This window comes from Antechinus flavipes, chromosome 4 (assembly GCF_016432865.1).
Source record: "Antechinus flavipes isolate AdamAnt ecotype Samford, QLD, Australia chromosome 4, AdamAnt_v2, whole genome shotgun sequence".
Classification (NCBI taxonomy): domain Eukaryota; kingdom Metazoa; phylum Chordata; class Mammalia; order Dasyuromorphia; family Dasyuridae; genus Antechinus; species Antechinus flavipes.
In genome coordinates this window covers 36,993,103-37,010,742 of record NC_067401.1, presented here as the reverse complement: position 1 = coordinate 37,010,742, position 17,640 = coordinate 36,993,103, and the positions used below count along the sequence as shown (strand labels likewise).

Below are 17,640 nucleotides of genomic sequence, written 5' to 3'. Positions count from 1 at the left end.
GCATTCTCTCCCTAGCCCTCCAAATTGTGTCCCTTCTTTTTGTCCTCCTGGAAGAAAAACATCCTCAAATGGAGAAGACTGTGAGAACCTAAGTGAGTCCGGTCTAATTTGGGATGAAACAAAAGTGTGGAGCTTAAGGAAAAAAGGGAAAGATCTCTGTTCCCTAACCTTAATTTCCAATTTTCCACAACTTTCAGGGAGCTCCCAGGCTAAGGAAATACAACCACACACACACACACATACACACACACACAATTCCTGTCCTAGGGCAATGCCATCTGTTTTCCCAATAAAAACCAAGGGAAATATTTAGCTACAAAAAAACCAACAAGAATATAAGGGAGGTGTGTGGGTATATATATATATACACACAATACATAGATACATATATGTATACATATATTTTTAATTGATTAGAACTTAAAACTGCACAAAAGACTTTTGAAACACTCTGTATATACTTTCTCATATTCAGATGGATAATATGAAGGAACAGACTTAAAACAGTAGAATGTAAACTCCCTGAGGGCAAGGAGGAGGAGAGGGATTTGTTTGGGGCATGGTTCTGGAACAAAGGGGACCGGGACTATTTGACTTTATGATGCCAGCCCTAGCACAATTTCTGGGTTGGAAACAGATGGGAACATGACGGACAGATCAGATAGAGAGATTTACATACATATATACACATATATGTGAATATCAGATTAGAGCTATAGGGCAGGAAGAAGAACAAGACCTAGGGAGAAAAGCCACCTCCTCCATTTCTGGTTAGGGTTTGCCTTTTATGACCAAGTGTCCGGATTTCCTTCCTGGGCTCTGTGCTGAAGTTTTCTCCTACTGTCCTTTCTCTGTTTCTCTGTTTCAGACCCTTCTTTCCTTCTTTAAACTCTTTCTCCAAGCCCAATTGTTCTCCATATAATTTTCAAGTTGTCAGGGCCCCAAATTAAATGAACATTGATTTCACACTGTTGCCAGCAATTAGGCAAAGATGTTAAACATGAAAACCGAGGAAGGGAGATGGCAATCATCGCCAGACATGAGATTCTTACGTTTAAAGATTTAGCAGCAAAGCAAGATTCCATTATTTATGAAGTGCCGTCAGCTCCTGTAGGAATGTGTTCACTCAGACTTATACATAAGGCAATTAATTATTTAGTCATCCAGTCACACAATTAATGCTTCTTAGACAGGTGAGGCTCCCATAGGAGGTCTAAGCTCTCCCTGCCTGTGCTGCAAAGCCTTCTGCTAGTGGGATAGAGAACGGACCTCTTGGGGACATAATCCTGAGACTGGGGGGATAGTTTTTCCATGGGAACGCTCAGTATTGAGGTATTTTCCAAGTGACTCTGGCAGCGGCCTGATTCACAAATGTGAGGTGGAAATACAATGAACTACAAGTATTGAAGGAGACCTGACCGGGAACCGTGGCAAATGGAGATGCTGCAGAAGCCATGACCTATGGCTTGTCTTTACCTAGACTGGCAAAAAACTTTGAGAACTTTCCCCTTCTTCCTTGTTCTGACACTTACTATGATTTCAAGAGTTCGGTTCAAGGCCAAAAAAAATCCATCACTCTCATCTTGCTGAGAGGAGCCGGGGACTACAGGGCCCACGATGTTCTTTACTGCTTATCCAAGCAGCAAAGTTCCATTTCAGAAAGTCCAGTCTGGTCCTAAGGCCCTGCTGGGCTACGGTGATATCATGAGTGAGAGCTCTCACTTTCCCTTCCATCCCAGCACCATGGTGGTGAATATTAAACAGGCAGACCTTCTGATCTCCTGTTCTCACTCAGTAGGGTGAAGAAATCAAAAACCGGCTCCACTCCTTGGGAGAGGGAAAACAGGGAGAAAAGTGGTGCTCCATTGTATCTGTAGCTAATACTGGATTCCATCATATTTTTGGTCATTTGATTAATTAAACTGTTTCCCTAACTGCAAACTGGAGGCTGAAGAATTCTGTCGGAATTTAAGAGGAAATGGAGACTTTTCAGGAAGTCAAGGTACATGAGCCAATGAGAGCTTTGGAGTATTATGTGCTTCTTCCCATGAATCCGTGGGCTGCAATCTTTCCCTGCACAGTGCTCCCACAAGCCCTTCATGGGATCCTTTCTATTCCACAAGTTCCCTTTGACTCTGGCTCAAAGATCCCTTTGATTAACTCCCGTGCTTTCTGCCTTCCCCCGTTTTCCCTAAGCCCGGGACAGCCCCCAGCTTTTGTCTCCTCCTCCTTAAGATGTTCCTTCTCCTCATTGTCTCAGGCCTCCCTCCGTGGAAGCTTCAAGCTGGGTGGGGTCCTTGCCTGGAGTTGTTCTCCGTGGGGCGTCCTTTCTGCAGTCACTAGCCCTTTATCTACTTCCTGGCAACTCAGTAACTTGGTGATTTCACAGAAAACTTTCACACAGACAACACAACGTTCCCACAGTCGCTGTATTGCTGGTTAGTGTTTCACTTTCCAGCAGGAACTAAGAACCTTGGCAGGGTCTCCGTGTTTCTCTGAGCTTCCATAGAAATGAATCGGATCCCTAATTACTCTTGTCATTGTTTCCTTGTTCCATTAATCCAGTTAGTCCAGTTATGTATTTGGTCCATGCTTCCAAAATTAGAAGCGGGTGTGGAGTTGGTGTAGCATCGTGGAAAAAGCACTGCATGTAGAGCCACACAACCTGAATTCAAACCTTGTCTCTTCTATGAGCCGGCAGCATTTCTAAATCCCCAAACCTCAATTTTTACATCTGTAAAAATACTAGGTGGTGCAGTGAATAGAATGCTGGCCCTGAGGTCAGGAGGTCCTGAGTTCAAATCTGGTCTCAGACACTTAACACTTCCTAGCTATGTGACCTTGGGCAAGTCACTTAATCCCAATTGCCTCAGCCAAAAATATATAGTCACTTAGCCCCAATTGCCTCAGCCAAAAAAAAAATATATATGCAAGTCACTTAATCCCAATTGCCTCAGCCAAAAATATATAGTCAATTAGCCCCAATTGCCTCAGCCAAAAAAAAAAAAAAAAAATATATATATATATATATATATATATATATATATATTAGATTACATAGCCTCTAAGGTCTCTTCCAATTTGAAAAATATATTCATGTCATCCCATTTCTATCAAAAAAAAAAAAAAAAAAGGGATGCGACAGATGGTCTTCCTCTACGTCTCAGAGTATCATGGGAGGACCAAAGGGACACATGGGCTTGCCCATCTCTTACACCTGTTCTTAGTTGACATGAGCCTCTCTGGTCTTGAGACCGTTGCCAGGCCCATCATCCTAAGCCTTTCCTACTGGTAAGCACCCAGTAATGACGGGAGCTCCTTGAGAGCAGGGAGTGACTTTTTTTGTGTCTCTAGTCTCGGCCAAGGACTAACATGTAAAAGGCATTTAGTAAAGGCCTATTGACCCACTTACTGCTCTCCATTGTCTGTTTACCAGTGTTCCCTTGGTAATGCTATGTGATTATAGGTCTTGGAATGTCACCCAAAGAAGAACCAAAGTGGAAGGATCCAAAGAGTAATGGATCGCAGATCTAAAGCTGAAAGGGATCTCAAAGATCCAATCTCTTCATTTTGCAGAGGAGGAAATTAAGGCTCATGGTCCTTGGTTATAGTCTCCTTCTGGAGAATACTTGTCAGAAGCAGGATCTGAACTCAGGCTCCAGAGCCAGGGCTCTTTTTCCCTGTCTATTGCTTCATGGTAGGCTACAAAACATTTCCACCAAGACCTATATGCAAGTCATGGTCCCAACAGACAGCATCAAGGAAATGCATGATCAGAAAGTAATGCGAATCAGTCAAACAGCTAGAGCATATGATGATGGGTTGCATTGATACCCAAAAAATGTAAATATACCTAGAGGAAGGCTTCCTGCACAATGAGTAGTTCTTCTGTAGATCCGCCCCACTGGGCCATTCTTCCACAATGATGGTGACCACAGTACCTGACTTCAGACTGTCCCATCTCCAGCATGGTCCCTACTTTTGACCAAGGATCCCATTTGAATAACAACTACTGACATTTGCACAGCCTTTTAAAGTGAGCAAATCTACTCATTTACATGACTTTCTCTGACCTTAAAAACAAGAATCAGATTGGTACTATGATATTATCTCCATTTTACAGCTGAAGAAACTGAGGCACCGAGGGGCTAAGTAACTTAGACATGATCACACAGCTAGTCAGTGTCAGAGCTCATTCAGCATCTTGAGTCCATCCTTCTCTGTTAGAAGTTGGGTAACATGATTCATAATGAGTCCTCTGGAATAATGGTCGGTCACTGCTTTGATCAGAGTTCCTAAGCATGTCAAAGTTGTACATCTCGGGCAGAAGCAGCTACACCCAAAGAAAGAACACTGGGAGATGAATATAAACTGCTTGCATTTTTGTTTTTTCTTCCCGGGTTATTTATACCTTCTGAATTCAATTCTCCCTGTGCAACAAGAAAACTGTTCAGTTCTGCACACGTATATTGTATCTAGGATATACTGTAACCTATTCAACATGTAAAGGATTGCTTGCCATCTGGGGGAGGGGGTAGAGGGAGGGAGGGGAAAAATCAAAACAGAAGTGAGTGCAAGGGATAATGTTGTAAAAAATTACCCTGGCATGAGTTCTATCAATAAAAAGTTATTAATAAATAAATAAATTTTTAAAAAAAGTTGTACATCTCAACAATATTGTTATCATATAAATTGTCCTAGTTCTGCTCACCTCACTCTGCATCAAGTTTAACTAACTTTCTCTGAAACCCTCTCTTTCATCTTATTTTATAGTACAATTGTATTTCTTTATATCTAGAAGTTATCATTTTTAACATTTATATACTATTCCATAATTGGTAGGCATTTCTTGGTTTCCAGTTCTTTGCCACTACAAAAAGTGTAGCTATTAAAAAACTTCTGTACATGTAAGTAAGTCTTTTTCTATATATAGGATTTGGAGTCAGATCCAATGAAAAAACCCAGCAACACATGTAATTGTAATGCCCCTATCTTGTGTAAACATTTTCTTTATTAAAAGGGACAGAAAAAAGGATTTTTGGGGTGATAAACACAAATGAAAGCAGCTTGAGGAGAGACACAGACAGTCCTGAGAAGAAAGACCTGAGAGAAAAGTAATCCCTCCGAAGTAAAATTACTGAAAGATGATAAAGACAGCTGCAGGTCATTGATTTCCAGAAGTTAATTTATATGTAATAGGTTGACTGACCCATGAGATCCCGATAGAAGCTACATATGGACTACAGAAAATGAAAACCTACAGAGCTAATCTAGTCAACAGAAAAGAGAAATACAACAGAAACAGAAAATAGCAGTTGCTTTGAACTGAGCCCAGTTGAGAGGAGCTGACTAGAAAGAGATTTAGCAGTTGATGTGGGGAGCTAATCTGAATGGAGAAAGGCTCTGATGCTGGGAGCTGATTGGAGACAACAGATTCCCCTGCTGTTTGAAGCATTAAGTAGGCAGGGGTTTTTCTCTTTTGCAGGGTTAGCTGCCTGAGGCAGAGGCTTATTTACTTTGCCCTTCACTGACTTCCACGATGCTAGAAGGGGGAGAAACAGCTCACAGTCCAGAGCACTAACCTGATTAGCAGTGCAAAAGTAGAACTGATTTTCTTTGAAAGAGTATAATGCTGGCCCAGCACCAAGCCAAGGGAAGAGGCGTAAGGCTGCTATTTACTAAAAAAAAAAAAAATAAAATAAAAACTTCATGCTGCATCAGCAGTCTGAGAGCAACAGAGAAGCAGCTTCATCCAGCAACAGAGTGAAACCCAGAAACAGGAGCAGAGCAGCCTAGCAGGTGATAAAGGGTATATTCCCTAAAGAGACAGAGACATCAGAGGTTGTAATCCGGCTATGTCCACTCAGACTTAAGGGTTTTTCTACTCATGCTATATCTCTTGTAAGTTTGGGCTCTTCAATTTGGAACTCTGCTCAAAAAGTTATCAAACTGTGCATACCCATTGATCCAGCAGTGTTTCTACTGGGCTTATACCCCAAAGAGATACTAAAGAAGGGAAAGGGACCTGTATGTGCCAAAATGTTTGTGGCAGCCCTGTTTGTAGTGGCTAGAAGCTGGAAAATGAAGGATGCCCATCAATTGGAGAATGGCTGGGTAAACTGTGGTATATGAATGTTATGGAATATTATTGTTCTGTAAGGAACGACCAAGCAGGATGAATACAGAGAGGACTGGCGAGACTTACATGAATTGATGCTAAGTGAAATGAGCAGGACCAGGAGATCATTCTATACTTCAACAACAATACTATATGATGATCAATTCTGATGGACATGGCCATCCTCAGCAATGAGATGAACCAAATGAGTTCCAATGGAGCAGTAATGAACTGAACCAGCTATGCCCACTGAAAGAACTCTGGGAGGTGACTAAGAATCATTACATTGAATTCCCAATCCCTCTATTTTTGCCCACCAGCATTTTGGATTTCCTTCACAGGCTAATTGTACAGTATTTCAGAGTCCGATTCTTTTTGTAAGCAGAATAACGGTTTGGTCATGTATACTTATTCTGTATCTAATTTATACTTTAATATATTTAATGTATATATTATAATATATATTAATATATTAACGTATATAATGTATAACTACTAGTCATCCTGCCATCTTGGGGAGGGGGTGGGGGGAAGGAGGAGAAAAGTTGGAACAAAAGGTTTGGCAATTGTCAATGTTGTAAAATTACCCATGCATATATCTTGTAAATAAAAAGCTATGAAATTTAAAAAATAAAAAGTTTGGGCTCTTACCCTATGTGCCTTGGTGTTAGTGTGGCCAAGTTTATGGGAAAACAAGATTATTATATCTTTGCCTCCTATTTGTTTCATGATCAAATTAATGGCGTCATCTTGGCTGGGACCACTGAGGATGGGAAAGCTATAACTGGGAGAAGTCAGAGTATATCTCCCTCAATGCCAAAGATCTCCTAGGACGGTGAGAGTGAGTTGCGGCCATATGCTCGCCGTCTGAAGAATCATTCCAACATTTAAAGCTTGAAGCTTTGGAGCTACCCGGCAGATGTTGAGAGAAGCCTGCCCAGCACAGACCTCAAGGGCTAGATGTTCAGAGGAAGCAGGATGGGATAGTCAGGGGAGAGTTCATTCTTCCCAGGGGATGTAGGTCTGGAGTTGGGTCTTGAAAGACAGATGCCATTTGAAGAAACACAAAGAAAGAGGGAGAGATTCTGGTTGCTTTTTAAATAAAAAAGATTCAGTAAAGAGTGACCAAGAGATAAACAGCCAGGCAGAGACAGATACAAAGAGGCAGACATAAATAGAGAGAGAGAGAGACAGATAGAGAGGCGGGATATGTTGTCCATAGCAATCCTTTCAGGACTGCTTTACCGTTCCAGTCTCTCCCCTTCCCAGTGTCTCCCCCTTTCTCTCCAAACCAGGCCTTTCTGCCACAAGTCAGAAAAAAATTAATTATTTACCAGCTGAAATTTGCTTTCATGTATCCCAGTGGAGAGGGTGAGTGTCCTGGGTCTCCTCCTCATTTTTCTGTACTCCAGGGAGCAAGGCCAGTCAGAGCCTTCCAGTGGCCGCCCTGAAGGGTTAATAGGGAGTGTTTGTAGCAGCCCGGTCACCAAGGAGAGGAGAGCTCAGCGGCAAACCCAGTAGGAACCGTCCAGCCAGCTTGGGTAGTGCTGGGAGTGGGTGGGGGGAGAGAAGGCAGGTCCACCTGACGGGGCAGTGGTAGCAGGTCCTCGGGATGGCCTCGGCAGTCCGAAGGGTGAGGTAGTCCCCGGCTAACTTGGTGGGGAAGGGAGAGAGACAAGTTTAGGAAGGTATTCAGGAGCAGGGAGAGGTGAGGTCGGACTCAGTTTGCCGTGGGGATGAAGCTGGAAGAGTGAGTGGAGCGGGGAGGATGGATTTCTGAGGGAAGTTGGGGGAGAGGCAGTGGAGAGCGGCTCAGGAGGGGCTCTCTCAGCGTGGCCCCCCAGTCACAGAACCCCAGGGGCCGCCAGGTGAAAGGAAGAGGACGCCGGCCGAGATCAGGAACCCAGGGGGAGGAAGCTGCCTTAGGTCCGACCCACAGTTAAAACTCGGAAGATGAGCAGGGGGCCATTTGCCACCAGTGGCAGGACAGCGTCCGGACCCCCAGATCCCCCGATCCGCAGCATTCGGCCCTTTAAGTCCAGCGAGCAGTACCTGGAGGCGATGAAAGAGGACCTCGCTGACTGGCTCAGGAATCTCTACCAACTGGATATCGGCTCGGCCAACTTCCTGGAGGTGCTGGAGACCGGCCAGCTGCTGTGCCAACACGCCAACGCGGTCACCCGGGCCGCCCGGGACTTCCTGGCCCGCTCCCCGGCCTCGGCCCAGAAAATCTGGCTGCCCCGATCGGGGGTTTGCTGCAATGGGGCGGCCCAGCCAGGCACCTTCCAGGCCCGGGACAACGTCTCCAACTTCATCCAGTGGTGCCGGAAGGAGATGGGCATCAAAGGTAACCCGCCCGGGAGCCCTGGGAGCCCCGTGGAAAGAGCACGTGCCTGGGGTCCAACTCAGCCAGAACAAGCGGGTGCCATCACGGAGAGAGGACTAACCCAGAACTAACTTGCCAGGTTTCCTTCTTTTTGACAAGAGTTAAACTTGTCAAAAAGAGTTCAAATCCTGCCTCAGATAGTTATTAGCTGTGTGATCCTGGGCAAGTCACTTAATTTCTCACAGCCTCAGTTTCCTCATCTATAAAATGAAAATAATAATACTCTACCTTGCCTACCTCTCTCCCTTTCTCTCTCTTTCACTGTCTGTCTGTCTATATCTGTCTCTTCTCTCTCTTTCACTCACTCTCTTTCTCTCCCGCTCTCTCTCTTTCCATTTATCTATCTACCCACCTATTTGTCTGGCTCTATGACTTTGTATCTATCCACCTACTTGTCTGAATATCAATCTATTTGTGTAGTTCTGCCTATCTTTTTCTATCCATTCATGTGTCAACTTATTTGTTCATCCATTAATTCATCTATATTTAGATATATTTTATATTTACTTCTTATTTACTTCCTTGTCCATCCACTTATTTATCTATTTATTTATTTATTTTGTGGAGGGCTGGATCTGTGATTTCATGGATATGGAGAACTCCCAGTGAGGAAATTCCCTTCACCAAACAAGCAGTTGTAGTATTGTGGAAAGAGCACAGGTTTTGTAGTCAAAAGCTGAGTTCAAATCCTGCCTCTGAGACTCATTACTTGTGTAACCTTACCAAAGCCACTTCTCTCTGGAGGAGGAGTTTCCTTCTCTGCAAATTGAAAAGGTGGACTAGGTAATCTCCGAGGCTCCTTCTAGGTCTACATTTAGATCTCTATATCTATTATCTGAGGTTTTACAGAGAGTTTAAGTGACTTGTCTAGGGTCACACAACCAGTATGTGCTAGAGAACTTGAATTCAAGCCTATATCTTGCTGTCTCACATTTAGAAGCTTAACAGTATCTTCTAGATACTGTTGAAAGGATGTTAATGTTAAAAAGATGTTAATAGCCAGACAAATAATCAGGTAGAAAGACAGACAGCAGACAGACAGACAGACAGACAGATAGATAGGATTGAATTGAAAAAAAAAAAACAAAAACCAAATGAGAATGTGAAAAGCTGGGATGACGAGGGTACGGTGTCAGAATAATCTTTTTCTTGACGCAGCACTATTGCTGTCCTAATGCCATTCTTTTAGGCAGACTGCTACTTTTTAATAAGCCCCATCCTTGTCTGTCAAGTGGACCCCATTTTGTCCAGTCCTCTGCCTTCAGGGTGAACTGAGTATTGCGCTCCTAGAGGATTTTTTTTTTGGATGGGTGTGGGTTGGGGGGAGTAGGTAGTACATCAATGCAGGGAACTCCCAGTGTAGAAACTCCCTTCACTGATGCAGATATAACACATCTGCAATTTTCAGTCTTAGGGAGTTGCCCATGGCACTCTTTAAAACTACATAGTTTGCCCATGTTTGCATAGCCAGGACGGGTTAGAGGCAAGACTTGGAAGCAAGTTTTCTTTACGCCAGTACTCCAACCTAGGCTCTGTTGCTTCCCACCCAAATGTTTTGTGACCTCTGGGGTCTCTTTGAGCCACAGTTTCCCCATCTGTAAAATGGCTCTCTCAAGATAACAACGTAAAGATGATCTCCCAAGTCTCTCAGTCTCTTCCAATTCTGACATTTTAGGAATCTAAGATTCCATTTGTCTTGAGAGCCCCAAAGTGGGATCATCACAGGAATTTCTCCTTTTCCCAAAAGGGTTCCTCTTCCAAGAAGGGAAAGGAAAAGGGGGAAGAAGCTGATCCAGCCCCGTTCTCCCTTCCTCTCTGACCCACAGAGGTGCTGATGTTTGAGACAGAGGACTTGGTGCTTAGGAAGAATGAAAAGCATGTGGTCTTGTGCCTGCTGGAGCTGGGACGGCGAGCCTGGAGGTTTGGGGTAGCAGCTCCCACCCTGGTGCACCTGGAGGAGGAGATTGAGGAGGAATTGCGGCAGGAGCTGGCCCTGCCCCCACCTGACCCTCCTCCCCCAGCTCCTCCAACCCGGCAACCCTGCCATTTCAAAAACTTGGACCAGATGGTGAGGGATGCAGGGGAAGGAGGGAGGGGTCATTACAGGCACGCCTAAGCTTTCCCCAACCTACCAGTGCGGACATCTAGTCCTGCTTACTGAAGGACTAACATGGGGGAAGAGCCACGAAGCAGAACTAAGAAACTCCCTAGACCACCATTTTAGCCTCTTGGGATGACTGCTCTCTCCAGCTTCCAGAACCAGAAAGGCAGGAGCTCTGAGTTTGAGTCACTAATGAAATTGTTGTGTGACTTATGACCTCGGTCAAATCATTTCCCCTCCCTACATGCAGAGAAATGTGAAAAATGAAGGTTTTCTATAGTCCCTTAGAGATTTTGCCCTCCAAGTTATCCTGCTCCTCCTGGAACCCTTAGTAATGCTCCCTCCTGCTCCCAGACCAGATCCCAACTGATCTCCCAAATCTGCCGGAGAGTCCTCCTCCTCCTTTCTCAGCCCGGCATGTGTGTGTGAGGAGGCCGATGGGATGGAGACTGAGTTTAGAAAAGTGGCTTTGATAGGGAATACAAGGAGTCCTCCAGGAACTCACTTCCTCTCTTCCCTTGCAGGTACAGAACCTGGTAAGTTACTGTACCTGCCCTGTGCAGTTCTCCATGATCAAGGTGTCTGAAGGGAAATATCGAGTGGGGGATTCCAACACACTCATCTTCGTCAGGGTGAGTTCCCCACTGAAGGCTGCTGGGCGTTGGGTGAGGGGGGGAAGGGGTCTCAGAATCTCTCTGCACATATTCCACTTCTCCTGGATTAGGGTAGGAAAGGATAGCAAAGGGAGGGAGTCTCCTGAGTTAGACAGTATAGGTTTGTGGTTGTACCTTTAATACTGGGCAGCTGGAGGCAAATAATTCAGAAGGGAAGTCACTTTTGTGAGTATCTTGTATCTTGGGTGGGGCTGGGAGGGGCAGTTTGAGTACTAGGGAGTAGTAGATAGTTCCTGAAGACTCATGACCTGAGAGAGATGTGAAACCTCCTCCAACCACGTGGCGGCTGGAGCGAGATGTCCAGAGGAGGAGGAGGAGGTTGGTCACCTTTGTTCACCTTGAGAGAGACTGAGCTTAGGGACAATGGAACTGAGTTCCCAGAATGCCCTCGCCAACTCACCTTCATGACCAAGGCAGAGGAGGGCAAGATCTCAGGTAGTAGCAGGTGAGCTTCATGCTTCTTACTGCCACACACACACACACACACACACACACACACATAGCTATTATACATGTATATATAAACAGAGAGAGAGGAGGAGGAAGGGAAGGAAAGAGGGAGGAAAGGAGGGAGAGAGAGAAAGACAGAGAGAGAGCGAGACAGAGAGAGACAGAGAGAGAGAGAGACATAGAGAGAGAGAGACAGAGAGACACAGAGAGAGACAGAGAGACAGAGACAGAGAGAGAGAGAGACAGAGAGAGAGACAGAGAGAGAAAGAGACAGAGACAGAGAGAGAGAGACAGAGAGACAGAGAGAGAGAGAGAGAGCAGGGAGGAGGGAAAAAGAAGAAGGGAAGGAGAGGCAGTTGAGAGAAACAGAGACAGCAACACGTTATCAAACAGCCAGGAAACATGGAGTACTAAATCTGGAATTAGGAAGATCTGAATTCAAAACCAGCCTTACGTACTTACTAGCTTGTGTGACTTAAATCACTTAGCCTCCCTCTTAGTTTCCTTCTCTGTAAATGAGAAAACTATAAGTCATATACTAGCACCCACCATCCGAGGTTATTGGGATAGAAGGATGTATCACATTTATAAAGTGCTTTACAAGCTTTTAAATGCCACATAAGTGGTTGGTGGCGGTCATTTCCGTGGCCCCATTTAGGGTTTTTTGCTTTGTTTGGGTTTGGGGGCAGAGATATCAGTGCTTTGCACTTTCCTTCTCCGGTTCATTTGACAGATGAGGGAACTGAGGCAAACAGGGGTCAGTGACTTGCCCAGGGTCACGGAGCTCGTGCTTGGGTCAGATTTAACCAGACTTGGGTTGTATCCACTTCATCACCTGGCTGCCCACATAAATGGTCGCTATTATTACTTACTGCTCCTTCTCTGCCTGGAACATTCTCTCACAAACCCGTGCGGAACAAATGGGTGCGGGAAGCGCCCCCCCCCACACACACACACACGCGCGCGCGTGCACACACACACACACACATACACACACACACGCGCGCGCACACACACACACACACATACACACACACACATACACACACACGCGCGCGCGCGCACACACACACACGCGCGCGCACACACACACACATACACACACGCGCGCGCGCGCACACACACACACACATACACACACGCGCGCGCGCACACACACACACGCGCGCGCGCGCCCGGAGCTGCGGGATGTCCCGGGGCGGGAGTTTAAGGTAAAGCCCCATCCGAGTCTCACTGGACCCGGTCCCTCTCTGACCTCGCCTTGTCCCCGGCAGATCCTGCGGAGCCACGTGATGGTCCGCGTGGGCGGCGGCTGGGACACGCTGGGGCATTACCTGGACAAGCACGACCCCTGCCGCTGCACCTCGCTCTGTGAGTCTCCGCGGGCGGGGGGAGGGGCGGACTGGGCGAGAGTGCGGAGGAAGGACCGGGGGGGGGCGGGGGGAGGGGCGGACTGGGCGAGAGTGCGGAGGAAGGACTGGGGGGGGAGGGGAGGGGGTGGCCCCACCCCCGGGAGAGCGAGCCGCTTCTAGGGAGCTGCAGGCAGGGGGTCGGGCCGGGACATCGTGTACTAGAAGTAAGTGGGAGGCTGGCAGAGGGAGGAGCTGAACCGCCAAGAACCACCACCAGATGGCGCTTGAACGCTTGGATGGACGTCGGTGCTTGAAGCTGACCGGGAGGAGGAAGGTCCAGCCTGGGTTTCTGTAGGGGGAAGTGGGGTAGGAAAGGGGAGATGAGGGGAGGGGGGAGGAAATTGGGCGATACCAGCAGAGGCTGAGCCCGCTTTCCCCCTCTGCTCCCCCATCCTGGGGGCTTGTTTTGGCAGCTCACAAGATGGGCGGCCCCCAGAAGCTGCAGGCCCCCCCGGTACAGCACGAGGTGAGAATACAAGGGGGCGCTGCCCAGCCTCAGCCCACCCTGACCATCAGCCGCTCGCAGAGCCCGCTGCCCCCAGTGGACTGGAAGACGTACACGCCTCCAGGGCGCAGGCTTCGACCTCCCCCCTCCTGCTCCCCAAGACCTCGTGACAGGTGGGGGACAGGTGGGGGGTCTTCGGGAGACACGGCTGTACCTCAGAGGTATGGAGGGGACCGGGCCCTCCCTTTCTTTCTCCCTCGGCACCCCCCTTCTCAGGACAACGCCTAGTTCTCCCCAGTCTTCCTTTCGCCTCCGGCCCCTTCTCCTGGGCACTTGATTTTTGCCCTTTCCCCGACTTCCCCTCCCACTCATTATCAGTGAAAGTGGAATGTTAGAGCCGGAAGTGTCGCTTAGAAGGCATCTGATCCACTTCCTCGGATTAAAACGACCCCAGTTTTGGAAGTCAGGCTTAGATGGCCGGTCTCTGCCATCGGACCAGAGCTGTTGGCCAGCATTCATCTCTTTTGATTTCTTTGGGCAGAGTCTGGAAGCCCAAACTCCCTTGTCCTGTAGCTCTTCTCAATGGGGGAAATAATGGGAGTCGGGAGGCGAGAATAGTAAGCCCAGAGCTTCACAGCAAAGGGAGAAGGTGGCCATCCTAGGTGGAGACCGGTGGATCTCTACCCCATGGGCAACCAAACACGATAAAATCAGAGCCGAATAGACTTTGTCTGGTAAGAAGATAGGATGAGGGTGCGTTTTCCCCCCACGACGAGAGAAGTCTTTTGGAGGTTGGGGAGAGATCATCTTACAGGCAGGAGGCTGCCTGAGACTATCCCACTCTATTGCAGGAGCCGGGAAACATCAGCCACCCCAACCCGTCGCTTGTCACCAGCTAGAGATGTAGCCTCCCAGTCCTCAGTCACACAGACTGGCCAAGATTTGCATCAGGTTCCCATAAGGCAATGGAAAGGCAGGGGCTTCCCTGGGGCTCCCCGGGGAGGGACCCCTAGCCACTCATGCATCCCTGGAGAAATGGATAGCCAAGGAAGCTGGGTCACTGATCCTGCTCTTCAGAGGGTTTCAGCCCCTGAGGTGGCTCCTAAAGAACCACTGGTTCTTTCTGTCCTACCTGTTTCTTCTAATCTCTCCAAACCCTTTACCCTCAAACAATCCCTGCCGGCTCCTGGGAAACCTTCCCAGGGGCAAGCACAAGGAGTCATTACCTCCCAGCTTGAGGGTCCTGGATTTGTCCAATCCTTTTCCCCTATGAAAGGGGCCTCCAGGATGTCCATCTGCTCAGCTCCCAGTCACCCACTAACAGCAGGAAGGAGTCCTTCAGAATCTGAACGTGGTACCCCGGCTCCCACAACAGAAACAGCCGTAAGGGTCAGAGCTGGAGAAAGGAAGACCCCTCAGCCCCGAAATGGCAGTCAGTCCCTGGAGGCCAAGTCAAGAGGCCAGGATCAGAGAGTGGGCTCTGTGACGGGGGCTGGAAGAGGCCATCCTCCCAGGCACCAGTCCGGAAGGCAGACATTCACCATTCTGTCCACTGACAAGGGACAAGAAGCACTGTCCCAGAGCCTGGAAGACGAGATCTTGATGGACATCAGGGTGCTAGAGGCCAGAGGGGCCCATCCGGGGGCGGACCCTTGCCCCCCAGAGGCCCCAGCAGTGCAGATTCCTCGAAGCGGTGTATACGTCCCCCATCCCGGGACACGGTGGCCAGTGCCTGGCGCTCCTTATGATAGCGTCCTTAGAGAATTGGCTCTAGAGCCCCCAGCTCTCATCAAGGTGGACCCGGGTGGCTGGGGGGTGCCCACCGTGCGTGCTTCTGAGCTAGACACAGCCCAAAGCAAGTGCGACTCAGAGGGAAAGGGGAGGCTGGAAGAAAATGGGGTGGGGAGGAAGGCGGACCCAGGGGTCAGAGACACAAAAGTGAAGAGAGCACCACCTTTAGGACAGCAGGGAGGGCAATCCCAGACTCCACTCCCAGAGGCCAAGGGCAATGAAGTACCTCAACCCGTACCCTCCTCTGACTTGGAAAAATCCAAAGTGCCCACGGGGAAAGGCAGGAGGATGTTGAAAAAACCAGAGAGAATACCATCCATTTACAAGTTAAAACTGAGACCTAAGATCCGTCCTCGGAGAGACCACCGTCCAGAAAAGCGGCCCTCCCGGATTCCCACTCCTCTAGCCTACCGCCAGAGCCGAGCCAAGGGGCCTCCTACCACGCCCAAGTTGAGGGGTGGGCTGGGCAGTGCAGGAGATGGGGGTTCGGGGGATGAGGAAGAGATCAGCACTGGCCTGTCCACTGAAAGCCTGGGATCACCACCTGCTGGTCCATCCTGGCTTCCACAGGAGGAGGAGGAATCTTGGGTCTGAAGTGGGGTCCAACCTTGGTCACACCCTCTGCTCAGTGGGTGGAGATGGGGACAGGGAGGGACAAGGATGCCCTAGGCCTGATTTCTGACCTTCCCACCCCACCTCAGAGGGTTGGAGGTTTCCCTCCCTCCACTCTTTGCCCCAGGATTTGAGCCAAAAAGGTCAAAGTTGGAAAATTGCTTTGGCCCATTCTGTTGTACAGAGGGCACTCGCTCTCCACATTTTCACACTCCATTTGGGAAAGTGGAAGAGACTTCCAAACTACTCAATAATCTAATGTGGCTCCTGCTCCCGTCCTCCAACTAGGAGCCATTTCTTGACTCTCTTACCTTTACCTTTGGATCAAGCCTGAGTCTCCTCTCCCAATTAAGTTATTAAAGCTCCTTGTGTCTTTGGAACAGGCTAATTCCTGTCTTTCTCAGTTTTGGTTGATAACCGAGCATAAAGCCATAGATAGCGGGCAACGGCTTTGACCCAAGACTTTGGCAAATGGAGATGTTGATTTCCTCACTTCTTGTTTTTCTGGAGACAGGGGGTAACCACCTCCAATCACTATGTTAGGGTCCTGCCACTGTTAAAGGCCTGCCTCCCCCTTTAAGCTTTGAAGAGGGGCAGGATAGAGCCTCATTTCTATAGTACTTGAAATGTGTCAGAGCTTTCTGGATTACAGTCTTGTGGAATAAGCAACTGTTCGATGATTGCTTCTATCACCCAGAGGAATAGGTTCACAAGAGTAATCTAGCTTGCCTATGGTCACATAGACAGTCTTGGAGCCAGGATTGGGACTTCAAATCGGTGCACTTTAGACTGCCCTGCACCGCAGGAGGGGCCCTCGGGAATCCCACCCAGGAAGGGGTTGGACATGTCAGAACCATGGAAGGAGGAGAGTTGGAATAAATGGGCGAAGGAATCTTTCTGTCTACAAAAAATTCAACATTCTCAGGGAAGTTTGGGATCTGGATGGAGGAGAAGCATGGGATGATATTTCAAGAATTTAGCTTCTAAAATCACCCCGTTTATGAAAGAGACTGTGGGATGCTTTTACAGGTGGGTCTAGGGAGTGAACAAAGAATCAGAAGAAAAATGCTTGAACCAAACAGGATGAATCCAGGTTAGACATCATATTCTTGTGATATTTAGACCTCAATGAGACATTTAAAATAATCTAATCCAACGTGAAAAAACCCAAGACCCAGAGAGATTAAATGATTTGCTTGGAGTCATATGGCTAGTAAGAAGCTGAGTTACTATTTGAACCCAGGTCCTCATATTCTAAATTTGGTATTCTTTCTTCTACATAGTACTGCTTTAAAACAGAGAAAGAATGGAACGGGAAGGGGCAGACTTTGAAAATTAGAAGACAAGATATCTTTTTGGATGCTTTGAATGAAATGCGAGGCTAAGGGATGTAGTTCAGAGATCCGTCCTGTGGATCTCTTTCTCTGGAATTCTTCCTAGCTCTTCTTTATGCTCCTCTTGAAATCCATCATCCCAAATCTGGCCTCAGACACTTAACAGTGACCCTGGGGAAGTCACTTAACCTCAATTGCCTCAGCAAAAAAAAAAAAAAATCTGTCATCCTTGAGACTTTTTTGTCATCTCTGACATCACTGACATTGGTTGAACTCAGAGTTCCCACTGGTGGTCATCTGCTTCTGGGAAAGAATCT

At 47.6% G+C, this 17,640-nt stretch overlaps 1 protein-coding gene across 1 annotated transcript; it reads left to right on the top strand.

Moving 5' to 3' along the window:
• Nucleotides 1-7,456: 7,456 nt before the first annotated feature.
• On the top strand, nt 7,457-16,369 carry GAS2L2 (growth arrest specific 2 like 2). The gene is made up of 6 exons (XM_051992441.1): nt 7,457-8,465; nt 10,331-10,572; nt 11,130-11,237; nt 13,004-13,100; nt 13,555-13,807; nt 14,438-16,369. The coding sequence occupies exons 1-6, from the start codon at nt 8,072-8,074 to the stop codon at nt 15,969-15,971; spliced, it is 2,628 nt and encodes an 875-aa protein (XP_051848401.1). The 5' UTR covers nt 7,457-8,071; the 3' UTR covers nt 15,972-16,369.
• Nucleotides 16,370-17,640: the final 1,271 nt, after the last annotated feature.

What these genes read in the sequence shown, in the direction of transcription:
- GAS2L2 (XM_051992441.1), top strand. Translation starts at nt 8,072, where the DNA reads ATGAGCAGGGGGCCATTTGCCACCAGTGGCAGGACAGCGTCCGGACCC. An exon ending in GAAGGAGATGGGCATCAAAG is followed by an intron (nt 8,466 to 10,330) that starts GTAACCCGCCCG and finishes TCTGACCCACAG; the next exon opens with AGGTGCTGATGTTTGAGACA. An exon ending in CTGCCGCTGCACCTCGCTCT is followed by an intron (nt 13,101 to 13,554) that starts GTGAGTCTCCGC and finishes TTGTTTTGGCAG; the next exon opens with CTCACAAGATGGGCGGCCCC.